The 27,500-nt window shown below is 44.1% G+C and overlaps 1 protein-coding gene across 1 annotated transcript in view; it reads left to right on the top strand.

Moving 5' to 3' along the window:
* The window catches only part of ano2b (anoctamin 2b), a gene marked incomplete at both ends in the record, with an annotated part of 161,641 nt that overhangs the window by 26,632 nt on the left and 107,509 nt on the right, over positions 1 to 27,500 (top strand). Inside the window, 8 exons of the mRNA XM_080754235.1 lie at positions 6,989 to 7,087; positions 11,514 to 11,665; positions 11,829 to 11,883; positions 12,052 to 12,103; positions 19,492 to 19,547; positions 20,652 to 20,699; positions 25,182 to 25,246; positions 26,216 to 26,350. Of these exons, the coding sequence (XP_080610361.1) occupies positions 6,989 to 7,087; positions 11,514 to 11,665; positions 11,829 to 11,883; positions 12,052 to 12,103; positions 19,492 to 19,547; positions 20,652 to 20,699; positions 25,182 to 25,246; positions 26,216 to 26,350 (662 nt within the window). The remainder of the gene's footprint in view (positions 1 to 6,988; positions 7,088 to 11,513; positions 11,666 to 11,828; positions 11,884 to 12,051; positions 12,104 to 19,491; positions 19,548 to 20,651; positions 20,700 to 25,181; positions 25,247 to 26,215; positions 26,351 to 27,500) is intronic.

Genomic DNA, 27,500 nt, shown 5'->3' on the forward strand with positions numbered 1-27,500 from the left:
GTATGGTTTGTGCGATATGAAATGTGAGCTTACCATAATCACAGTAATCCTTAATCATATTCCATCATATTCAAGGGCTTTTGGAGAGAAATGAGACTCCAGTCCAGTTAGAACACTGCAGATTGGAGGACTGTGGCTCTTTAATAAATAAAGATCGGTTTAAGAAAGCAGCTGTCAAAATCTGTAGTATGACTGTCACTGTACCTTTTTATAATCTTTACACAATCCACATATTAAGAGTAAAAGCATTTTAACTTGAAAAGCGTTGGTGGTGCAGCTCACAAAAGCCTGAGTAGACGTTAGAATGACACACAGTTTCACTTTCACTTCCCAGACTAAAACATTTTCACAGAAATAGCAGATCTACATGCTCGCAAAGCGCCGTGATGCTTATAGATCGGCTACTTTCGCTACATTTGTGCAACACCGACACGACGAATTAAGGCATTTATTTATGAACAAATCAATCAGTTCAACAGGATTTACCTGATCAAATGTACGAAGACATCAATTATCAGCATGTGTTTCCGAACTAATCATCCCAACTCCATCACTGCGTCTCAATGCTTCTCCCTCCTCGCCCCCCCACGCGCGGAACCCTCGCCGTGAACTAGTTCCCCCCCTCCCCCGTAGAGATAAAAGAGCTAATTGGGCCTCCCTCTGCCAATTAACCTTCTCCAGGCCCAATAGGTATTTTTAAACACCGCTTTTAATTTGCCGGAGACTCCTGGCAACAGGAGATCAGGGAGGAGCGGAGGGAGGGAGAGAGAGGAGAGAGAGAGAGAGAGAGAGAGAGGAGATCATGTGGAGCAAGGGTCTTCAATGTTTTCAGGCCAAGGACCCCTTAGCTGAGAGAGAGATGAAGCGGGGACCCCCTCTACATATTGTATAAAAGATGTGTGATGCAGATTTCCATTGATTTCATAGATAGATTCATAGACTTGTTTGACAGCACTGTCATCAGTCTGTTGGATTTGTGTTTTTAGTTAACTTGACCTTTCACTCTGTACTTGGTCTGCTCTTTTTTACTCTACACCAAAACTATTTGCCGAAAATAGCCGATCTACAAGCTCTCAACGCCTCGTTGTAGATCTGCTATTTTTGCGCGAGGCGTTGAGAGCTTGTCGATCTGCTATTTTTGCGTGAGGCGTTGAGAGCTTGTAGATCTGCTATTTTTGGCTAAAGTTCTCCTCAGAATAGGGATGCGAGGGTTCAAGTTGTTAATTTAAACGAACGATCCTATCACAAAGATTTGGCGCCCCCCCCTGTGGTAACTCTGAGGACCCCCTGTTGAAGACCCCTGATGTGGAGGGAGGAGGTAGAGAACATTGGTAGAGGGGAACAAGTGCAAGTGAGTTACTTATTCATATTTATTCATTCAGTAGTTCAACTGATTTCCCCCACGTCTCCTGGCATGGTTGGTGGTGTCACATTATCAATGCTGCTCGCATGGATTCATGCACCTGCAGCATGTTTGGTCTCTAGAAAAGCTTTGGTTCTTAAAGGTGATGCTAGCCGACACTCTGACTAATACTAGTGTGTGAATGTAACGCTCAAGAGTTTTATACACACCCATGACTAATTCTGGCCGTGTTACCCCAGGCACTGACACAATGTGGACACATAATGTAATGCACCCTGTAGATGGATGTGTGTGTGTGAGTCAGTGAGTCAGTGAGTGAGTGAGTGAGTGAGTGAGTGAGTGAAAAGACTAGTGATCATGGTGTATACTTATAGACGGGTTTCTGGTCCACGTTACACTGATAAAACTAGATGCGTGCGCAGGGTCCGTACCAAAATTAGCCAATGAAACCAGCGCTCCCCAAAACAACAGGTTTGGGGATTGGACGGAATTGATTACATGATACAGTCAGCTGTGCATTTAGTCTCAATGTTTGTAAACAAGAAACCCGTCTATTCATGCACTGTCTGCATCGAGTAATCTCAACACATGAAAAAGTTTTCAATTGTACATGTTTGATTTTGATTGTATTATATTGATTGATTACAGTGTACACTTCTGCTTTGGCAATGTAAAAGCGTATGTTGAAACCCTGCTTACAGTACATAGCAAGTGGTGCAGGTGTAGAAACGGTTCTGGTGTAATTCTACTTACTCATTTAGGTGCCCTGTAGTGCTCGTTAAATACCTGCCGTGTGGCATGGAAACTGCTCTGCTGCAGGCAGGAAGGCTCCGCAGCGAGTGGTGAAGTCTGCTCAGAAAATCACCAGAAGCAGCCTACCTGGCATCAGTGACACCAGCAGATGTAGGAAAAAGGCTACCAGCATCATGAAAGATGTCACCCAACCTGCTCATGGTCTGTTTGCCCTCCTCCCTTCGGGCAGGAGGCTGCGTAGTACTGTATTAAGGCCAATACCACCAGGATAAAGAATAGTTTCTTCCCTACTCTGTGATAATTATGAACTCTGGACCTTGAAACTGTGATCTCTGCATTTGTGAGATTACTTATGAACACTATGAACTGAACTGTGACACATGAAGTGGTTTTCTAATGCTGTTTTTTAATGCTGCTGCTTTTTAGTCGTCTTTTTAGCAGGCAATTGCTTTTAGGTATTATCGTTTGTTTTTATAGTGTCTAACAAAAGTGGGTAACAAATTTCGTTCTGTACTTGTACTGAATGACAAACAAACTCCTTGAACCTTGAAATGCTGTTGAGTTGAACCCAGTGGGTGTGTGTGGGTGAGTTAGGTCGATAGGGTGGTCGTGGGAGAAGATTGGCAGTCAGTGTTGGGTACAGTGTTGGGTACAGTGTTGGGTACAGGGAAGAAGCAAAGGATGCTTTGAAAAGAGGAGCAGAGGAGAGGAGAGGAGGAGAGGAGGGAATCCTCTCAGGTTTCTGTCATCCTCCCTCCCGCCTTTTCTCTTTTCACTTTCTCCGTCTCTCACTCCGCTGCACCTCCCTTATTACTACCCCCCCCCCCCCCCTGCCCCCTCCCTCCCCCCTCCTCTGAGTGACGGCTCAGGAGGGTTCAGTTACAGCTTGTTCCCCCCCCCTGGCTCTGTGCTCCGCTTCAGTTTCTGGTTACAGTTTCACTCACAAGGCAACTGTAACGTGTGTCCATTGTGACTTCCATGGGTTTATAGAAGCATGTTGTGTTGTCTTCTTACCGGCTGGTTTAGTTATGTGGTTTGGGTTAACCAGTCAAACTGTGCTGCTGATATGTAGCTTGTATTCCTGTAAACCTTTTGGTGTTTTCCCTAGTGCTAAAGCACCAATAGGTACACACTATATATCAGTGGAGGAATAAAACAAATATAAAAATATGTATATCGTCACTGTTGGGCAGAAACCTCGTATCTCCAAGTTTCAAATGTTATGTTTTTTTTCATAAAGCAAAGCCCTGCTTCATCATACAAGACTGTCGCACAAAACTAGTGAAAATAGTAGATCTACAGTACAAGCACACAACGCCTCGCGGTGAGAAGGCGTTGTGTGCTTGTACTGTAGATCTGCTATTTTCACTAGTTTAAATCCTCTTTAAAAGGATAAATACAAAACAAACGGTTTCCACCTGACAACAACGGTACAATCTGACTCTAACGCCTCTAACCAAGTCGTATTTTCAAAATGTTTAACAGGGTTAAAGTAGTTAATGGAGAGGCCGCGCTAAAGTACAGAAGTGACCTGTTCCTTATTTTCACATTTTTAAATCGTGACTACTAATTGAAGCCGAGGCCGAATTGCACGAAAGAGCCCTGACAGCACATGGTTGGTTCTACAGACTCCAAATTTCGCACGCAGATAGCTCAGACCTTTGCATACGTTCTTAGCTATACCTCGACCCGACCCGATATGCGGTTTTCCGGAACCAACGCGAAAGGTTCGGAATCTCCATATGCGGAGTCCTGACTACTAATTGAAGTCAATGGACGCGAATCCGAATTGGCCCGAATCGCATGAAAGAGCCCTGACAGCACATGGTTGGTGCTACAGACTCCAAATTTCGCACGCAGATAGCTCAGACCTTTGCCTACGTTCTTAGCTAGGCCTCGACCCGACCCGATATGCGGTTTTCCGGAACCAACGCGAAAGGTTCGGAATCTCCATATGCGGAGTCCTGACTACTAATTGAAGTCAATGGACGCAAATCCGAATTGGCCCGAATCGTATGAAAGAGCCCTGACAGCACATGGTTGGTGCTACAGACTCCAAATTTCGCACGCAGATAGCTCAGACCTTTGCATACGTTCTTAGCTATACCTCGACCCGACCCGATATGCGGTTTTCCGGAACCAACGCGAAAGGTTCGGAATCTCCATATGCGGAGTCCTGACTACTAATTGAAGTCAATGGACGCGAATCCGAATTGGCCTGAATCGCATGAAAGAGCCCTGACAGCACATGGTTGGTGCTACAGACTCCAAATTTCGCACGCAGATAGCTCAGACCTTTGCCTACGTTCTTAGCTAGGCCTCGACCCGACCCGATATGCGGTTTTCCGGAACCAACGCGAAAGGTTCGGAATCTCCATATGCAGAGTCCTGACTACTAATTGAAGTCAATGGACGCAAATCCGAATTGGCCCAAATCGCATGAAAGAGCCCTGACAGCACATGGTTGGTGCTACAGACTCCAAATTTCGCACGCAGATAGCTCAGACCTTTGCCTACGTTCTTAGATAGGCCTCGACCCGACCCGATACACAGTTTTTCGGATCCGGCACGAAAGGTTTGGAATCTCCGTATACGGAGATGACTGACATCGGGCCGTTCCGGAGCAAGCGCTGACTCATTGTGACATCACTTCATAAAAGGCTCTGACATCACATACGCCACATGAGTCAACAAAAAATCTCTGTGAGTGTGTATGTATGTATGTATATATATGTATGTATGTATGTAATCCGTGTATCTTGAGAACCGTTCGTCCCACCAGCTTCAAATTCAGCGCGCGTGTTCCCTGCCGCAGCAGGTAGTGCAGTGCCCGGCCTCGACCCGACCCGATACGCGATTTTTCGGAACCCAGCGCAAAAAATTTGGATTTTCCGTATGCAGAGCTGTTGTCTGACATCAGGGTCTTCCGGAATGTGTCTGCAGAGATCTCCATATATGGGCATAAAATGGACGCAGACAGACAGAAACAGATATATCCATATATGGGCATAAATGCATGGACTCAGGCAAACAGATGGTCAAAATGGATCCTATGACAACAGGTATAATGGGGTTTGCATTACACAGAATTCGGCACACGCGTTCCCCGCCGCAGCAGGGAGTGCAGTGCCCGGCCTCGACCTGACCTGATATGCGGTTATCCGGAACCAGCGCGAAAGGTCCGGAATCTCCGTATGCGGAGCTAATGTCTGACATTAGTGTTTTCCAGAACCGGCACTGTGTCTGCATAGATCCCCATATGGGCATAAATGGACGCAGGCAGACAGATACAGATATCTACATATATGGGCATAAATGGACACAGGCAAACAGATGGTCAAAACAGGTTATGACAACAGGTATAATGGAGTTTGCATTAAAGGGTGGGGTATTCATTCCGTATTTACATCGTTCCCGAGTAGGCCGGTCCTCGACTAGACGCTCGGCCGACTGTCAGGCAGATACAGAGATCTCCATATGGGCATAACTTGGACGCAGTCAGACAGATATCTCCATATATGGGCATACATGGACACAGTCAAACAGATGGTCAACACGGGTCCTATGACAACAGGTATAATGGGGATTGCATTAAAGAGCGGGGCATTCATTCTCTGTTTACATCGTTCCCGAGTTGGCCAGGTCGCCGACTAGACGCTCGGCCGCCCAAAGGGCGGCCGAGCTTCTAGTCATAATAATTACTCCTTAACAATTACTGCTTTTTCAATCGTAAATATTTAACGTGTTCTATAGCAACTCAACAGGCACATTACTCATAGGCCCTATCTATAAACTCATTTGGCAATACAGTTATTTTGTATTCTACAGTATGTTGATTCTGAAATGTAGGACTGTGGAATAGTTTATAATAGTTATGCACACAGTCATTCATCCATTATTAACTTAGAGAGTCTCCAAATGTCACACAGAGGTTTTAGGATAGTACAGTCTGTATACATTAAAATGTACAGCCTACATACGGTAGCTAAAGCTAATGCTAAAGCAGGGGTCTTCAACAGGGGGTCCGGGACCCCTAGGGGGTCCTCAGACTTACTACATGATCGTGCTGTCAAACAACAATGAAACTATATGGAATCTATGAACAGGTTGTGGGGGGTCCCTGCTTCATCTCTCTCTCAACTAAGGGGTCCTTGGTCTGAAAACATTGAAGACCCCTGTGCTAAAGGGTTAGGAGAGCAGCGGGGCCTAGCCGGCGATGTTGACATGGTAGCATGGAGTATTTATGTCACGCTGAAACGTATCACGTACAGTCAGGCACTCTGGCTAACCTCCTATTGCTGCCCATCAAATTATAGACGCACTGCATGCGAGGAGGTGAAGTCAGGTTTGGGGCTCACTTTACACACGCGGTTGTTTTGCATTACTGTTCTTGGTTACGACTGTAAACAAGTATATATATATAGTACTGTACACTAATGCACATGCACGCATGCACATGCGCGCTCGCGCGCGCGCACGCACGCACGCACGCACGCACGCACACACACACACACACACACACACACACACACACACACACACACACACACACACATACTTTATATGTAAGTATATATCGTCACTGTCGGGCAGAAACCTTGTACCTCCGAGTTTGAAACGTGTACCTTTTTTTCGTAAAGTAAAGCCCTGCTTCATCATACAAAAGTGTCGCACGAAACTAGTGAAAATTGCCGATCTAGTGTGTGCTTGTAGATCGTCTATTTTCACTAGTTTAAATAGTTTTTAAAATGATAAATACAAAATGAACGGTTTTGGACATACAAGGTTTCCACCCAACAACAACTATATATACAGTATACTGTATACACATTTGCATGTATATAACGTGTAATGTAACATTTTGTTTTTCAGCTGAAGAGCCACGGTCCTTGCTTCACTCGTCTCCACGCTCCCTGGCCCGTCCTCAGTCGCGAGGCAGAGTTCCTGAAGATCAAAGTCCCTACCAAGAAGGTGAGGTCACAATCTGACATTTAACTCTCTGAGAGAGTTACAGTCAACACTGAGAGAGTTACAGTCAACACTGAGAGATTTCAGTTTAACTCTGACAGTGTACAGAGTTAAACGTGAGGATAGTACAGTAAACGGTATTAGAAAATGTTCTTTCCCGAATGAGTTTAGAATTCAACATCTGATTTCTGCAGTACCTTATGAACATTGATCGATCGACACACTGATTGATCAGTTGTTTAAATTGTGCTGGAAGTCAGGGAGGGACACTGAAATAGCTGGACCTATGGGCCACATTACAAAAATGGCAAGGGTCCAGTTGATAACATTACAACATTAATGATACTTGATAACTTCTGTCTTTCATTGGTGCCTTGTGTTGTCCATCTTAACAATTGACACATTAAACATAGTGGTAGTAGGCCTATTGAATTCGCATGAGATGGTCAATTGAAAGCGAAAGCATGTGTCCATTTTGGGTCAAAGTGCCGCTTCTCTGCAAGTCTGCATCAACTTTTCGGCGCTTGCTGGGGCTCATCTTTGCTGCTGCTTGAGTGCTCACAGTTTCCCCTTCCTGGATGAGTATTCATGTAATAGTAATGTAATTAGGCTAAAGATAAGATAATAACTTAGACTCTGTCTAATATTATTTTTTATTTTTATTGATCGATTGATTGATTTATTGATTGATTGGTGGGGCCAGTCAAAATGTACCACAGGCCTGAGTTTGAGTATCACTGCTGTAAGTCATATGCTTTGGCTTGAAACTGTCAATGTATGAACTAACTGGCAGGCACGTGCACACGACATAGACATGAAAGGGGGCTTGAGCCCCTGCCCTTTTATCCGTCTGTAAAAAGTGCCCTCTCTAGACCACGAATGCAGTTCTCACTATGGTGAAAGAAATGCAAATGCCCCTCTTTCCATGCCATACGCAGCATTCAAGAGAATTGCCTTGTCCAAACTCTCCCGAACTTGATTGCAGCATCTTATGTTGAAAGAACTGCTATCTCTGTGTAGAAATCAATCGGGGAGCCCGCTGGCCTACTGGTCCAGGCGCATACCACTTAGGCATTGAAACATAGGCATGGATGCCTGGCGGTATCGCCGGTTCGATTCCTGATCCGGACGACCTTTGCCGCGTGTCACTCCCCATCTCTCCCCCCATATCCTGTCAGTCTACTGTCCTATCAGTAAAGACACAAAAGCCCAAAAACAAATCTTTAAAAAAAAAAAGAAATCAAGCATCGAAAATAGCCGACCTCAAAGCTCACAACGCGTCGCAGTGTGACGCGCTGTGAGCTTGGAGGTCGGCTATTTTCGATATTTTCACCAAAAGGCCCTTTTAGAAATGTCAGCCCCTGCCTCTTAGTTCATGGGACAGAGGCCAGAATTTCATGAAAAGCAATAGATTCTGGTGGCAAATTCTAATGATGATTTTTATGTTCCCACATGCCCATGGTATCATTTAAGCCCTGGTAGCATCACCAACCTCGTAGCTTTCTACCTGTTACCACCACTTTTATATGAGAAATAACCGAAATTCTCGTTTTTTATTAACTTCCATATAGTATCCTTATAATGCAATTGAATATGTCAAATCATGCCTGGAATTGATTGTGACTGAATTATAAAACATTGTAATGCAGAAGAATATTACTTAGAAATGCAAAAAGTTAGTATACAGAGAAATTATTTAAAAAAAGGGTCAAATTTGATACATTTTCGTTTTTTGAAGGTCACAAAATGTGCTATATTTTCCCAAATATTTAACATAGAGACTTGCATTTAGCATTAAAATGTGCACATAAGACTCTGTGATGTTGTGAAATATAACTATTAAACAGAAGAGTTTGAGCTTAGGTAATTATGACATCGAAAGACCATGCCTCGTTACATTACTATCATTATTACCTTCCTGAAAATGATTCATTTTCATGTGCCATATTCAGAGATAATTAATCAAAGTTATCATCATCACTTGCAAGTGAATCTATGTGTTCAGTCACCTAGATCAGTGGTTCTCAAAAGGGGGTACGTGTAACCCTAGTGGTATGCGGGGATACTGCAGGGGGTACGTGAGAAAAACTAGAAAATGAGAATATGTATTTTATGTTTAATGATAAAACATTGACAGAGATGGTGTGAAGCTGCTCATCTGTACATTTCTAAACCAAATTACATCAATTACTTGACTAGTGGTGACTGTTATTGAATAGAAAGCAATGTTTATTTGCCATTATGCTATTTTATTTTGAATGTAAAGGTATTGGAACTGGACTTGTGTTGTACATTTTGCTGTAGTCAGGGGAAGGGGGTACTTGGCTTCGGAAATCAGTGTAAGGGGGTACTGTAGCCAAAAAAGATTGAGAACCACTGACCTAGATCATCATGGACATTCTGTCAGTCCTTTAACCAACACATTTGGGTGCACTTCAGTCCATTTACAATGCAAGCGCAGATTTAGCATGGTTTCAATAGATCTCTGTGACTAGATTGGAGTGATCCAATCGCTCACATAACCGTGGTTACAAACATATCGCTATATTGGATCGCTCCAATATATGATAGTACACTACCAGATCAGTCGGTGATCTATCAATAAGAACTACAAGTCCTCCCTTTGGTAAACGGACAGCTCCAGCTCGCAGAGACAAGCCCACTGTCTCCGAAGGAGCAGAAGCAACCCCCATGCAGAACAGCTTGTTCCACCCGATTCTCAGGGACCACGTTGACACAGTAGAACCTGGTACAGGTACTAGGCGATGTCCAGCTGGCCGATGCACAGATGTCAAAAAGGGGAAACCCCCTGAACTATATTCCCAAGAGGTGGCCATACCCTGAATGGAATGTGCCACTACAGCGGATGGCAGAGTCTGTCCGGCCAAGCGATACGCACAAGCAATGCTACCAACAAGCCAATGTGAGAGTCTCTGTTTTGAAATCCTTCAGCCCAGGACTCTATCACCATAGCATACAACGAGCTGATCAGTCAGCCTTTGTCCATATGACGTACTGTAAGTGTCCAAAGCTCTCACCGGGCAGAGGACGTGCAGAGCATCACCCGAGCGGTCAACACTCATGGAAGGGACATAAGCTGACGGATACAGAGGCCAGTTCACATGTCCTACGGAGAGAACCTTTTGGCAGAAATGAGGAAATGGTTTGCAAGGTGACACTCGACTTGTCGTGTCCCATCTGACACTCCTCTCTCACTGAGAGCGCATGGAGCTCCCGAGTGCTGAGAAGTGAGAACACCAAGCCAAGGTCCCAAATGAGACCCTGAAGAGTCTGGTTGGAGGCACCTTACTCCTTTCATAACGCGTGACAGCAACGGGGTCTTACCCAGCTGTACCTCAGCTCCACCAGAATGGCATGCAGAGATAGCAGCAACATACACCTTCAGTGTGTTAGCCGCCCAGCCCTTATCCAGCAGTGACGCGTGATTATGGATCCCACTGGGAAAGATGGATAACCACGCCCCGGACTAATTTTTGAAGCTTGTGATTGGCTGAACCGGACGTAGGGAGCGCTCCGTTGTAGTCTCTTGGACCGCGCGAGTTGCACCAAACCCCAATTATCATTGCGTTTATCGTGCGCTTGCCCAGGCCTTACAAATAGAACGATTGCATTCACCACGGCTTCGTAACTCGTGCGGCGCTCCGCTGGCCTTCGCGCCGCTTGCAGTGTCGTGGACAATAACTGTGAAAACGAGCGCTCTATGCCGTTTCCATCCATCTTTCCCAGTGGGATCCATAATCACGCAGCAGTGACTGCAGAAAGTGCATCACAGTCTGAACATCACAGTGTTCCGGATCAGCACTGTGGATCTCGCACCATGTGTGGAACAGTCCCTGTACGGCACAATAGTAGAAGGGGCTCTGGAACTAGATCTGACCACCTGCGCCTCTCAGCTGGAGCTGGAGGCGATCGGAGCCCGGGTGCCACAGGGTCCCCTGAGACTGTGAAGTGTGAAAGCAGGTCAGGCCTCAGAGGCAACAGCGTCCCCATGAACAGAGACAGCAGCATCCTGAACCAAATGCAAGTCTCTATGTTAAATATTTAAGAAAATATAGCACATTTGACCTTCAAAAAAACGAAAATTAATCAAATTTGACCTATTCTTTTGAATTTTTCCTCTGTATACTACCTTTTTGCATTTTGCAAATAATATTCTTCTGCATTACAATGTTTTATAATTCAGTACCAATCAATTCCAGGCATGATTTGACATATTCAGTTGCATTTCTCATATAAAAGTGGTGGTAACAGGTAGAAAGCTACGAGGTTGGTAATGCTACCAGGGCTTAAATGATACCATGGGCATGTGGGAACATAAAAATCATCATTAGAATTTGCCACCAGAATCTATTGCTATCAACCCCACTAGCCCATGGCCTATCTCTAACATTCGTGTATGACCTAACAGGGCTACGAGCTGAAGGAGGAGAGCGGGTTCAGTGCCAGCGTGAACGCACTGTGGAGGAAGGTGAACCAGCCCTTCCAACCCAATGTGCCCCACCAGGAGCACGGCAGCACCAAGTACCTGTCACACTGCTTCTCCAGAGACAAGCTGCACCTGTAAGACACCAACACACACAGACACACACACACACGCACACGCACGCACGCACGCACACGCACACACACACACACACACACACACACACACACACACACACACACACACACACACACACACACACACTTGGAATGCTCACATTGGATTTTGTGTTTTTCTCAGGTACAACATCAAATCTAAAGACACGTTCTTTGACAATGCCACACGGGGTCGCATAGTAAGTGTTGCATTGTTTAAATCAATTTGTCTCCACTTGGAACATGTCTATCTGATGTCAGATACATGCCTGCTTCCTTTACATTGTGGTCTCTCTGTTTGACTGTTGATTGACTCTCCTATAGGTCTATGAGATCTGTTTGACTGTTGATTGACTCTCCTACTGTAGGTCTATGAGATCCTGAGACGCACAGTGTGCGTACGAACCTGCCAATCCATGGGTCAGTCTCTACCATACATACATTGGTGTTTATATGTGCGCTTGTGCTTGTGCTTGTGCTTGTGCGTGTGCGTGTGCGTGTGCGTGTGCGTGTGTGTGTGTGTGTGTGTGTGTACAGCTACTATTTATTGTTTATAGAGCAGTGAAGTCATGATGTGACTCGCTCATCCCCCGGTTAACAGAAGTAATTTCTCTATGGAGAATAACATTGGGTCATCTTAAAATCATCTCATATAAGCATTGTGGTCCAAAATTAAACAAACCGTCTGCACGATATTGTCGGGGTTCGGACATATTTGATAAAGCCTGTTTCTAGTGAAAATGTAACTAATTCGGCGACAGTAACATTAGCGTTTTCTCACCATCAGTTGATTCTTCATATCCATATGAGTCAAACCGCTGAGATCATTTGTTTATGTTTGGAACACAGTTCTTATATGGAAATGGATATGGAAAAGGTCTATTGAATTCAGAATGGGGGGAAAAAAACGCGAACCAGGTAGGATGGGTAAATGACGCCAGACTTCACTGCTCTATTCCGGATCCCCATTAGTCACACTACACAATCAAGTAAACATCACTCCTCTTAACTGTCATAAATGAGCGGTTCGGACATGTTCTGGTCAGACTTCAAAGTCCTCACGTTTACCTACAGAGCAATTCATGGCCCAGCCCCGACTTACATCTCAGAAATTATCCGTCCCACCCCCACCACTCGCTCACTCAGATCCGCAGATAAACACCTCCTTGATGTCCCTCGGACAAACCTTGTAACCAAGGGCGACCGAGCCTTTGAGGCCATAGCCCCAAAACTCTGGAACGGCCATCCCCCTGGACCTAAAAATGGCCTCCTCAGAGGACTCCTTTAAGAGGCATCTGAAAACACAAATGTTCAGACAGGCCTTTGGTCACTTATAGGCGTCCCTGTTTTTACTGTTCTTTTGTTTTCTCTGTTATTGTGGGTGTTTTTAATTTATTGGTGTTTTCTCTGCAACTGTAGAGCTTATTTTTATCTTTGTATCTCTGCAACTGCAGAGCTTACTTTTTTATTGAGTATTGTGTATCTGTAAAGCACTCTTGTGCATTCGTGCTGTGAAGATGTGCTATATAAATAAAGTTCATTCATTCATTCATTCATTCAGATGTGAAGTGTTCACTATAGGTTTAAAAGTACCTAGTGAAAGACTGGGAATTCAGTAAGTAAGTAAGTGTTTTCCACTTTCCACTGCTGTTCTTATCCCATGAAGGCAAGAGACACAAATAGGGGTACAACCTTAATCAGGGCAAGCAAAACCTGATTAATGCGGACATATGTTTTCATTTATTTGTGCACGTAAAGGTTTTGTCAGATTTATTTCAGGTTTCTTCATGTGCGCCTCAGTATCCATTTATCAGATGCTCTTGTCGAGAGCGACTTCATGTACCGGTACATAGTGTGAAATCAGTGTAAATGGCGTGAACACCAGGCAACCGATGACACACGGTAACAGTCAGGTAAATAGAGTGCCAAGAAAACAATTAAGAACTACTTTAAGTGTACATAGTAACTAGGACAGTAGGTTATCTTCACACAGACCTGATCTGGATAATATACAAACTGGCATCTATTTAAATAGGCAGCGAGTAGTGATACGACGAATGAGGAGTGCTAGGGGGGGTGAGGTGGAGTCTGAAGAGGTTTCCCCCCCACAGGGTGTCCTGGCTCCACAGATTGGGGAGCCAGGACAGGAGGCAGAAGAATCTAGGTCACTTGGAGTGGTGTATCACCGGGATGGGACGGCTCGCTGATTGAAGTTCAGTATGTGAGAAGGGTTGTAGGGCTAGGGATCCTGTCCTGACCAGGCATGTGCACACATAGACATCAAAGGGAGCTTGAGCCCCTGCCCTTTTACCCGTCTGTAAAAAGTGCCCTCTCCAGACCATGAATGCAGTTTTTACTATGGTGAAAGCAATGCAAATATGCCCTCTTTCCATGCCATACCTGAAGGCAGCATTCAAGAGAATTGCCTTGTCCAATCTCTCCTGAACTTGAATGCAGCATCTTATGTTGAAAGAATTGCCCTCTCTGTGTAGAAACCCATGCCACATCTCCAGTATTAACTTGATTATGCTTAGTTCAGTGTGGTATCAAGCATCGAAAATAGCCGACCTCCAAGCTGCGACGCGTTGTGAGCTTGGAGGTCTGCTATTTTCGACATTTTCACCAAAAGGCCCTTTTAGAAACGTCAGCCCCTGCCTCTCTAACATTCTCTGCACGTCCCTGGTCCTGGCGGTAGAGAGGGGGGGTCTTGAATTGGCCGTGACATTGGCAGCCACCTGAAAGCCTGTGAAGGGAGTGCCTAAGTGAGGATACGTTTACATGTTTGCGCGCCAGAAGACCAGGCATGCCCACTGCATTCTGGATCAGTTGTAAGGGGTTTGAGAGGTCATGCAGGCAAGCCAGCATAGAGGGAGTGGCAGTAGTCACCCCTGGAGGTGAGGGCAGACCCCTTGAAGCCCCTTTTCCACTTACATGGCCCAACACCACACCACACCACTCCACACCACCCACTTGTGCCAGGTTTTCCACTACAAGGGCCTGGGTAGAGTGGTGTGAAAGTGGTACTAAACGGTGTACTAAAAAGTATCCAATCCAGAGTAGGTCTGAGCTAGGCCAAACAGGGGCAAACACTTCATAATAGTCAGTGAGAGATCACTCATTGACTTTTCATTTAGACCACCAGGATATAGTTGTAATACATAATAATAGATTCTATTGTGCTTATATAAAGACTGTTACAATCTATTATAGTATATTATAGTTATCATAGTAATGCATTAATTAATACTTCATAGTGTGTTATAATCACAGTTGTAATCCATTATAGTGCATTATAATTAGGATAGTTGTAATACAAATTTATATTGTATTATAATCACAGTTAAAAGGGTCGATCTGTTTCTTACCAATAGGGGTACTTTGTGTAATGGAAAATTTTGACATTTTTATGTGGTGTGCAGTGGTGCAGTGCCGTGTAGTGTGGTGATAAAGCTGCAGTCAAAAAGGGGCTTATGTGACCCTTGCAGAGCCATGAGGCCCATAGGCCAGGAGCCTATCTCCTGTTTCGGTGGCGCGAGGCAGCTTGATGTACAAGTACACCATCTGGACATGATGCTAGTATGTCGCAGGGACTTACCTCCCCAATCCAAACCTTGATGCTGAGTGCCAAGCAGGGAGGCACTGGGTCCCATTTTTGGTCTTTGGTGTGGCCCGACCGGGGTTTGACCCCCCGACCTCCCAGCCTCTGGGCGGACACCCTAACCACAAGGCCACACTGAGCTGGTGCTACCCCTTGGTGAGGAAAGGTCTAATTCTGTGGATGATGTCAGGTGAAATACAACAGGACCAAGGGATACGCTGTAATGTCTGCCCTGAAGGACAGCTGACTATCCTATACTTCCAGGTTTCTTGGTAGCTGGACTTTATCAAAGGGTGATAGGTCAAGGGGATTATCACTAATGATTGGAAGGCAGGGCAGGCCTGGGCAGTGTGGAGTCCCTGTTACTCACAGAGGTTCTGTTTCAATAGGGGCATGTTTGAATCTAGCTCTGGTCCAGAGTGTTAGCGAGGTCTCTATAACGCTCTGCCAGGGAGCCAGTTCAGATATAGCAGGGGTTTTCAAAGTGGGTGACGGGACACCCTGGGGTGCTGTGATTCCAGTCCAGGGGTGGCGCGAGATAATTCGATAGGAATTCATCAATATCACTACATCAATATCACTTCACTATGCTTAGTAAAACAGACCTGATTTGCACTGACTTGATAAGTTATTTTTCTATCTACGACAACTCACCAAAAATAGAATTGGCATGCTGGGGTTCAAGTGGTTAACGTCAAGTATAATGTTATTTTCAGTCAGTTCTGATGGAAACGGATATTTTTCCAATATGATGTAAGATTCTAAAAATGAACAGTGTAACTCAGGGGTGCCCTGGATGAAAAAGTTATTTACAGGGGTGACCTGAGTCAAAAAGGTTTGAAAACCCCTGAGATACAGGACCAGGAATTCCACTGCCCTATGAGGGCTCTTCTTCAGTAAAAACTAAACTAAACTACTTCACTACTCACCTAAACAAAGGTAGTGTTGCGTTGTTGAAAGTCTATTCTCCGTGGTGGGAAACCTCTCAGCACCCCACCCACTCTGTAAAATACACTATTTTTGGCATGAAATAAAATGCACCCACCTTGACTACCGCAGACACAACCCGGAAATAACAATACTCAATTGCAGCGGTTTATAAGTTGTTCAATGGTTTTTGAAAGAAAAGGAGTGATAAAGGCAGGAGTTCTTGACTATGGGTCAAAAGATTGTTTTTTTTTCTTTCTTTTTTCTTTTTTTTTTGAAGAGCAGAGTAGTTCTGCCTGACTTAAAACTATTATTTCTACCACTTTTTCTAGTCACGTGTTCAAATACTGGATTGTGATTGGCTTAACAGAGTGGTAAATAAGACAACTCTATGGAGTTGCTCAGAGTCCCCGGATGCGTTGTGATGCAAATGAGGCACATTTCCGAGATCAATACGCCTCACAACGCATCCGGGGACTTTGAAAGTTGGAACACCTTTCCCCGACCAAAACAATGACAGACTTCATGTTTAGAAGAAGATGAAGAACGCAATGTAGTTAAACTAAGACATGTAGAAATTGGGGAGAAAGAGTGCTTTTTTGAGCTGAAAACGTAGGTGGTCCATGGTCACGGGCGTTCTATGTTTACTAGCGAAAGTAGTATACTATCGTCACTATCGTCATTGGATCCAATGCAATCCGCCAACTTTAAAGCCCCCTTTCTCTGAACCTATGCTTTTCTGGAAGCGACCAGCCTCTATTTGCGGCCCGAAACTGTGCTTCTAACTAGCGTTAGCCTAGCTGTTAGCTCTGGTCCATGCGTTACCTGACCAGAAGTCATGCACATCAGCAGGAGTTGGCGCCATCTGGTGGTAGCATTGTTGTGTTTATGGGACTATTTGCTGTGGTGGCGGAAGTTTATGTGTATTCTGAAACAATTAATGATTGTAACTAAAGATCCTTGCAAGTTACAACTGTGTTTTCTTTCATTTATATGGAAAAAGTGGCAGAAAAGCAATTTACCATTCAAGGTCGTGGCTTGTTGGGGTTGTTGTTGCCACTCGCCTGCGGCTCGTGGCACAACCCTGAAACAGTGGTAAATCAGCTAACAACCCACTCCCTCTCATGGTAAATGGCTTACTTATTATATCTTTATTTTGAGTCCCACTGAGATTACATAAAAACAAACATTAAAAGCCCATAATAAAATATAGGTACGTTGTCAGAGTACTTAGGGCAATATCCATTATCATAGAATCTCAAGTTTGCAGGGGACACACAGTAGTTGTAGTTAAGATCACATGGAATTGGGGAGAAAGAGCTTCTGGTACTAATGAACCTACTAGAAATTAGTCATGTAAAATCTCTAGCTTTTAATCCAGTTAGTTTATTCAATAAATTATTTTGGACATACTACAGAATCACAGTGTTTACTAATTTATATCCATAATAATAGATTTTTCCCTTAAAAACATGCACTATTGACACGTTCAACACAGATTTAATGTCTTTGCTAAATAGTTACTATATCGATTTTAAATCATTGAATCGAATCGTATCGTATCGCCATGAATGAACCAATATCGTCCATGTATCGTATCGTCAACCGTGTATCGTGATGCGTATCGTATCGTTGTTAAAATGTATCGTTACACCCCTACTGTACATACAGACTGCAACAAACAGCACCAATCACAGTAGGCTACTTATGTGTTCTGCTGGTACACAAGTGGGCCATAGTTGTTTTCTTTTTTTTTGTGTGGATTTGGGTGTTTGGGTGTGCTGAGGGAGGGGGGGGACTTGTTGTCTCTGGATGACTTCATAAAAAGGGAGAGCAGACTGGCTGAACCGTCTAGTTTCTACCATATGTCTGCTTGGCTGCAGCCTGGCAGCAGAAGGCAGCAGCCTGCAGCTACTGCTAGAGAGAGAGGGAGGTGAGACCAAGGAGAGAGTTAGAAACCACTTGAACCCCAGCATCCCTATTCTGGGGGGAAGGTTCACGTTGTGACGCGTTGTGAGCTTGTAGATTGGCTGTTTTTGGTGAAGATAGTTGAGGTAGATGGAAAAAGAACTCATCAAGTACAGTGCAAATCAGGTCTGTTTTACTAAGTAAGGAGGGTCTAAGTGGTTAACCTCTATTAGACCACTTCTACACTTTACAGATTCTCTTCTCTTCTCTTCTCTTCTCTTCTCTTCTCTTCTCTTCTCTTCTCTTCTCTTCTCTTCTCTCTTCTCTTCTCCTCTGTTTCTTTGGATCTCGCTCTCTCTCTCTCTCTCTCTCTCTCTCTCTCTCCCCCATGTCCTTTCCTCTACTAGTTGGTCATACATCCTGGGTCATCACGATGAGATTGAAGCAGGGCCTTCTGGGAGTCGAAGTTCTTTGTAGCTTTTGTAGTACATGTGCATTCATACATGAACGTGCCCTGTGTCCCATTTTGAGATTCCTGGTAATTAATTGATTAATTGCTTTGATTAAAGCTTTATTATTCCGGGTCCACAGTAGTCTAACGTGTCAGCGTCCATGATAATAACACTAGGAGGTTATTCCCAGCACAATCATCACAAACCCTAGAAATATCACGTAGTCCCCGTCTGTTTGACATCGCGTGGGGTGGAGGGTTGCACATCATGTCGGCAGTGGCTCAGGAGTATAGTTGCCGTCTTGGAACACAGAGGGTTCCCGAAGTGCTCCCAGTTCGATCCCAGGCTCCCCCAAAGTTAGTGTGGAAGAGTCCTTGAGCAAGACTCTGAACCCCTAGTTGCTCCCGGTGAGCAGGTTGGTGCCTCGCATGGTTTCCTCTGCCATCGGTGTGTGAATGTGTGTGGGTGAATTTAATGCACAATCTCTGTAAAGCGTCTTGGATAAAGGCGCTGTATACATTTACCATTTATGTCATAGTAAAAAATAATGCATGATCTAATCAATTGACCCCCTGATTTTCTCACCGCAAACTTACTGAGACTTGCATATTTCGCATTCATATGTCCATATGCTCAGCCAATAAGCTCACAATGCGTCGCACGATGCACTGTGAGCTTGTGAATTGGCTATTTTTGTCACGTTATTTGGTCATGCGATGAAGTATAAAAAAAGAGTCCCCTTTTACAGTAGTTGTTTAGGGGGCATTTGTCGCCGTCACAGTTATTACATTTGACTCTCTCTCTCTCTCTCTCTCTCTCTCTCTCTCTCTCTCTCTCTCTCTCCCTCCCTCTCTCTCTCTCTCTATCTCTCTCTCTCTGTGTCTCTCTCTCTGTGTCTCTGTGTCTCTCTCTCTTTCTTCCAGGCATCACCACATTGATTGCTAAAGGCGTGTATGACTCGGCCTTCCCAGTTCATGATGTGAGTACAGTATGTCAAAGCAGCGACTGTGTGCCCTGTCGTCAGAAGCATGTGTCAGAGTGTGTGTGTTTGTGTGTGTGTGTGCGTGCGTGCGTGTCTGTGCCTCAAAATAAGTGGAAAACAGAGTGGGCGGCAGTGGCTCTGGGGTAGAGTTGCCGTCTTAGAACATGGAGGGTTCCCGAAGGGTTCCCATGCAGTTCGATCACGGGCTCCCCCAGAGTTAGTGTGGAAGAGTCCTTGAGCAAGACTCTGAACCCCTAGTTGCTCCCGGTGAGCAGGTTGGTGCCTTGCATGGTTTCCTCTGCCATCTGTGTATGAATGAATGTGTGTGCGAATGTAATGCACAATCTCTGTAAAGCGCCTTGGATAAAGGCGCTATATAAATGAACCATGGTGGTTATATTTCAAGTCAAGAATCTACAGCAGCTGCCTGGGCAGATTTCCATGGAACTTGTGGCCGCCCCAGAAGAGGTGATTAACCTTTGGGTCTCAAAGGTCAACAATCAAAGTCACAGTCATAGAACAACAAATGTTGGGGCGTGTGTAGTTGTGTGTGTGTGTGTGTGTGTGTGTGTGTGTGTGTGTGTGTGTGTGTGTGTGTGTGTGTGTGTGTGTGTGTGTGTGTGTGTGTGTGTGTGTGTGTGTGTGTGTGTGTGTGTGTGTGTGTGCCTACAGTATGTATATCGGCACTGTCGGGCACAAACCTCATATCTCCAAGTTTGAATTTGAGTTTTCGTAAAGTAAATCCCTGCTTCATCATACAAGACTGTCGCAAAAAAACTAGTGAAAATAGCAGATCTACAAGCACACAACGCCTCGCGATGCGAGGCGTTGTGTGCTTGTAGATCGGCTATTTTCACTAGTTTATATCGTTTTAAAAAATGACGAATACAAAATGAACGGTTTTGGACATACAAGGTTTCCACCCGACAACGACGATATGATGTAACCCGTGTCTTTGACCTTCTCTCTCTCTACAGGGTGACTAAAAGGTCACGGGTCACTCGGTTGTACGTGTACGTGCGCGCGTGTGTGTGTGCGTGTGTGTGTGTGTGTGTGTGTGCGCGTGTTGTAACCCATGTGTTTGACCTTCTATCTCGGCAGGGTGACTACAAGGTGACGTCTCACTCTGAAGAGAGAAATGACAGACAGGTAGCTTCACCCTTCCTCCTCTCACCCTCCCCTTCTCTTCCTCTTCCTCTCTTGGTGCTCAGTTTTGGGAGAGTGTTTTCTGCTGGTGATTCAGTCAGAGTGTATCAAAGGGTGCGTTCGTAAATGTGCACCGGGTGTGGTTAGGGTTAGGGGTTATGGTTAGGTTTAGGCATATAGTTTTACTGAGGTTAGGGTTAGGGTAAGGCATAGTTTTACTGAGGTTAGGGTTATGATTAGGGTTAGGTTTAGGCACTCACTACACTGAGCACACACCCGGTGCGCATTTACGAACGCATCCTTTGATACACTCGGACTGAAACACCAGTAGAAAACACCATCCCGCTCAGTTTTCACTGTTCTACCAGTGCACGCGTCGTACACACATAGACATCAAAGGGGGCTTGAGCCCCTGCCCTTTTATCCGTACGTAAATCGGGCAATTCTTGCTATTTCTACATGTCATTAGTTCGACTAAGGGTCAGGGTTAGGTTTTAGGGTTAGGTTTAGGCATGGTTTTACTGAGGTTAGGGTTAGGTTTAGGCATAGTTTTACTGAGGTTAAGGTTAGGTTTAGGCGTAGTTTACAGCATTACATAGAAGGGAAAAAGAGCACACTAAGTACAGAGTGAAAGGTCAAGTTTATTAACGGTACAAGTGGTTAAATATCTGAAAACACAAATTGACATGAATCCAAAATACACTGATGAAACATCAAAGACCCCTGTAATAAAGTATAAAATAGGCCAATAATTTATGCAAAAAAAGAAAGGTATTTTTTTCTGCCAGACAGCAACATTTTACTCTCTTTGTTTCTGTACTTTTCTCTTTTCTTCTGCGTTCTCCCCCGCTTTGTCTCCTTCCTGTCTCCTCCTCAGTCCCTCCAGCCATCCACCACATTAATACAGTTTAGTTACTGGGGAATATTTCTCATTTCACTTTAGTCCAATGCAGTTGAATGCAGTTCACCTCAGTTCAGTTCAATGCAGTTCAGTCAGATAACCTACGAATGGAATGGACCAGTATAGAATGAACTAATATAGAATGAATAGATCAATATATTTTATTATTGTAACATCTATTATTGAAACATGAGAATGCAAGTGTATATGTAATATTTAATCTTGGCGTTCAGGCTCTGCTATATTTTTCTCCCTGCTCAGCACAATTAGAAACCATCATTAACCATTAAGAGCAGGGAGATATATATATACATATACTTGCCACGTCAGCGTAAGATGTGCGGGTCTTGCACAACACTGAACACACCCACATAGGGCAGCACAGTGTGAACTTCTCAGGTGTATCTGCCTGAACTAAACTTGCAAGCTACGTTATCATTTCAGTTTAACCCAGGGGTCTTCAATGTTTTCAGGCCAAGGACCCCTTAGTTGAGAGAGAGATGAAGCAGGGACCCCCACAACCTGTTCATAGATTCCATATAGTTTCATTGTTTGACAGCACAATCACCAGTGTATTTGGATTCACTAGTCCTTACCCGTTCAAAGATATGAGCTCCAAAATGATGTGCAGTGTGTGGGTTATGGGATGTGCACTGTGCATACAGTATATGAGGGATGGAAAGTAACTTTAACTGTTGCTTGCATGATAATATGTAGGAGCATCAATGTAAGAAATACCCATTTCGTTTAATGGCTACCCCCTTCCCCCCCCCCCCCCCCCCACCCACCCGCCCACCCGCCTGCGCACACACACACACACACACACACACACACACACACACACACACACACACACACACACACACACACACACACACACACACACACACACACACACACACAGAGAGAGAGAGCTGGTTAAACATGTTGCCTCATGCTAGATGCAGAATAGATGTGCCTCATGCTAGATGCAGAATAGATAGTAGATACACCATAAAAATGCTAATATACAGTATATGATTTGTGAAAGTGACAAACGGGCTTCACAGTTATGTTAGGTGTGTTCATATGCTAATGTTGATGCGATTTCAGATCAATTGCTCCAGCCACTGAGGAGAAACGCTGTTTCAGACAGACAGACAGACAGACAGACAGACACTCACTCACTCACTCACTCACTCACTCACTCACTCACTCAGACATTCGCAAAATTATAGTATAGATGTCAATTCAGATATTTAACCACTTGAACCGTCAATACTTAACTCATTTCGTGCTCCTGAAATTAACGGATTATAAAGTCCACGATGCCACCCTCAGGCTGCATTCACTCCCGTTATCTTATTTTGAAGGCCAGAAGTCCACAGCGTAAACACTTCCGGTCTGACGTCATCGCGTCCTGCGCCGGAATCGATCTTTGTTTACGTGGTGTCATGGCGGATCGGCTCGGAGCTTTTCACCATGTGCTTTATAAGCGAGCATCTGCCTCCATCTTCGCTTCTAAAGTGTAGTTTTGAGATAATGGACATTAAAGATGAGATCCCCCGTCCACCTCAATGTTATGGGATGACTATTTTGTGCTCGTGGAGCCGTGATGATGAGAAATCAGCGACGGATTTCGGCTCCGGACCTTCCGCCATTGTATCCGGTAATATAACCGCCGTTACAGTAATATATTACTTTTCACGAGTATACTCGGGATTGGCACTCCGGGTACTCGAGTACTTTTCACGAGTATTCTCGGGATCAGCACTAAATGAGTTAACAAACTTGACCTTTCACCCTGTACTTAGTCTTCTCTTTTACCCCTCTACACCAAAGCTCTTAGCCAAAAATAGCAGATCTACAAGCTCACAACGCCTCGCAGCACGAGGCATTGTGAGCTTGTAGATCAGCTATTTTTGGCTAAGGTTCTCAGAATATAGACGCTTGGGTTCAAGTGATTAATGTAAAAAAGGAGAAAAAAAGGTTTCTATCACTCAAAGATTTGGAGGACCCCCTATAGTAACTCTCAGGACCCCCTAGGGGTCCCGGACCTCCTGTTGAAGACCCCTGGTTTAACCCATTAAGACTGGGAACATATTATTACACAATATTACTTTAACCATTATTTTATGCTTTATTAACTATTAAAAAATAGCAGATCTACAAGCTCACAGTGCGGCACCAAGTGCCGCGCTGTGAGCTTGTAGATCTGCTATTTTTGAAAAATCATAAATTGGTGCAAGTCTTTGAATATTTTTGACCCTATTCTATAACTGTCTTCTAAATCCTTTTTCTAAATCAGTGGTTCTCATACCTTTTCATGCCAAGGACCCCCAAAACATGTATTTGGCCGTGGACCCCCCCATCTCAAAATATGTTGTTGCAGGGTCCCCCCAGAAGCAAAGATTTGAGTTACAAATGTTCGCTTTTAAAATTATATTCAAAGATGTGCCAATTATTATTAAGCAGATCGACAAGCTTGTATATCTGCTATTTTTTTTTTTTTTTTATATAGTTAAAGCATAAAATAATTGTTAAAGTGTTTTGAGGTCTACATTAAATCAGTTCAGTTTGGTTCCATGGTGCCAGATTGTAACACATACTGGGGCTTACAATGGGGAAACTCAATGAGTTTCCCTTTAATCCAATGAAAGTTAGAAAACCTCCATGCAACAACATAAAAAAACACATCACAACACATTTTTAATTTACTTTGTATTGTGTGCATACAATTCTTTTTTTCATTTGAATTGAAATGTGGCGGCTGATGCTCGCCTCTAGCTTCAGAGAAGCAGAGCTACTGCAATATTGCAATGATGTATAAAATAAAATAATACTGAACAAATGTATGAATAGTTCAGTTCAGTTCAGTTCATTGCAATTCAAACGAGAAAAAGTTTGTAATGCTACTTTCTCCTTGTTTCCAATTCCATCAGTGATGAAACACACTGACCGTGTCACTGTGACATCTTATACTCAGTGGTTCTCAACCAGTGGTCCAGGGACCACCAGGGGTCCCTGAGGGGTTCCAGGTGGTCCCCAGCTAAATGATGGAGAGAATGGTCCCCCTTATTATTGATCTTTAACTCTTGAGAGCGTACAATGAAAACTGCATTACTTCTTTTACTGAGAATGTTGACGATTTTTTTATTTATTCTGATCAACGTTTGCCTGTTTTATCTCTCCTATGGTACCAACATCAATACAGCATGGAATTGTGGACAAAATCTTATCTAACGATAGCAAAATATTCTACGGTTTGGGTCTGAGAGGCTAAATGTCATCAAATGGTGGTCCTTGGCTCAAATGCTGAATAAATAATGGTCCTTGTTGATATGAAATATCAATATCTTCATCAACTCAATAAATAAATATCAACTTCATCAACATCTACATGCACAAGGGAATGGGCGGGGGGGAGATAAACCACCGCTCAGTTCACACGGGTGTGATTTTTAATTGTTTGTATGTCTACAATTGGCTTCTGCTGTTTGTTTGTTTGTTTGATTGATTGATTGATTGATTGATTGTTTGTTTGATTGATTGATTGATTGATTGATTGAAAAGGGTTGAAAACCACTGTCTCTCTCCTCTGCCAGCTCCTGCATGAAGAGTGGGCCAGATATGGAGCCTTCTACAAATACCAGCCTGTTGATCTGATCAGGTACAGAACCTCCACCACACAGCTGGACCAGGAGGAGCCTTAACCACATGAACCCTAGGCAGCATATATTCATAATGTGTTCATACCTGGCAGTTGGTGTGTTAAAGGAGTAGTTCTGCCCCAAAATTACCTTTTTTCTATTGATTACTCATACCATGGAGACTTGAGTTCAATAATATTTTTTTGTATTTGTCGCATTCCTAAGTAAAGAAAATGACTATAGTAAATTTACCCCCATTGATTCCGGATGGGGACCCGGGTGGGGAGTAATGCATTTGGGTCCCCATACGGAATCAATGGGGGTCAATTTACTATTATATATGTTTTGTCTTAGGAATGCGACAAACACAAAAAAATATTATTGAACTCAAGTCTCCAGGGGGTGATTAATGAATAGAGAAAAAAAATGCATTTTGGGGTGAACTACTCCTTTAAGGTGCATGCTAATGGAAATGATCACAGTCTCTTACAAGAGACATGGTAGCAGATATCAAACATTTAAGTGTGTAAGTGATAGTTCTATATAGGGCAGCACTATGACTCACTGTACTGTGTCTGTGTGTATACTATGGCTTGAGTTGCCACCATCTGTTATGAGTGAATGTTTTTTGCAGGTCTTTTAGTCCGAGTGTATCAAAAAAGCAACTGGGTTAAGCACTGTTGGTCTGACCAGTTTAACACTCCAGGTTGACATTCACCTTCACCAGCGTCGGCAGGTTAGTTTTTCACCAGGTTAGTTTACTGAGGTTAGGGTTAGGGTTAAGGTTAGGTTTAGGTGTATCTCTGTCTCCCCGACTTTCATCACCTCCGCGCAGCCAATCACAAGCTTCCGTTGCCTTAACCCAGTTGCCTTTTTGATACACTCAGACTGAAAGACCTGCAAAAAACACTCTCCCCATCTGTTATGTGTGGTACACTAAACCTGTGTGTCACATCCTCTTCCTAATCCCTGACCTCTGACCTTTACAGGAAGTACTTTGGGGAGAAGATAGGCCTGTACTTTGCCTGGCTGGGGGTTTACACTCAGCTGCTGGTCCCCGCTTCTATCGTGGGGATCATTGTCTTCGGCTACGGAGTGGCCACGGTGGATACTAATGTACCAAGGTGCACACTCTCCCTCTCCCTCTCTCTCTCTCTCTCTCTCTCTCTCTCTCTCTCTCTCTCTCTCTCTCTCTCTCTCTCTCTCTGTTTCTCTGTCTCTCTCACAAACACACACACGTTTTAATTTTAAAGGTAGAGTAAGTAATTTATGTTTTCATGTAGGTAACAGGCGGGGGCCTTCCTCCAATCATGATCAAGTGGGGGTGGGCCTTGGTGCGCATAAGGCCCGCCACCACTCGACCATGATTGGAGGAAGGCCCCAGTCTATCCTGATTGGAGGAAAACTTGTCAACAGTATTTTAAACTGCTTTTTTTCTCCTCACAGGGGATAAGGCTTAAGTCCAAACATGGACCAAACACTCTAGTAACACTAGTACTATCAGAACATACCGGTACACCCAATTTCTTATTATTTGAATTAAATCACTTACTCTACCTTCAATGTATTTGAATCCACAAATTACATATTACATTACGGGGAAACAAATGCAACAGGGGTTAATGGGTATGTATTGCACCTTCTCCTCCACATAGGCAAACTATCTATAACAGCTGAAACAGAGCAATTTAGTTGGTTTGGCTTTGCTCTTTTTGTCATGCAAGCACTTTTCAGGCTATACATCTGTACCCAAAGTTTGCTATGATTCAAAGTATCGTTGGTTGGTACTTTGAACATGTATCTTGTAAAAGCCTGGTCCACAACGTACAAATCTAAAACACAGGCTGCTTCTAGAACCAGGACCTCCCGGGGACCACCCGGCTGTACCTGGCTTTATGCTGCGTTGTGTGGGAGGGACACAGAAGGCAGGACTGGCAGTGCTTTGTGTACATGCATCTGTGTGTGTGTGTGTGTGTGTGTGTGTGTGTGTGTGTGTGTGTGTGTGTGTGTGTGTGTGTGTGTGTGTGTGTGTGTGTGTGTGTGTGTGTGTGTGTGTGTGTGTGTGTGTGTGTGTGTGTCAGCAGTTATGGGCAGCTTGTCTGTGTGTAGGAGGTGCTATGTGTATCCTTAAGTGTAACATGAACTATCAACCCAGTTAAATTTGTTTCCCTGTCAGTTAATTGTAATTTGTGGATTCAAATAAATAATTAAAATGTGTGTGTGTGTGTGTGTGTGTGTGTGTGTGTGTGTGTGTGTGTGTGTGTGTGTGTGTGT

This window comes from Nannobrachium achirus (assembly GCF_963921795.1).
Source record: "Nannobrachium achirus genome assembly, chromosome: 23".
NCBI classification, from domain to species: Eukaryota; Metazoa; Chordata; class Actinopteri; order Myctophiformes; family Myctophidae; genus Nannobrachium; species Nannobrachium achirus.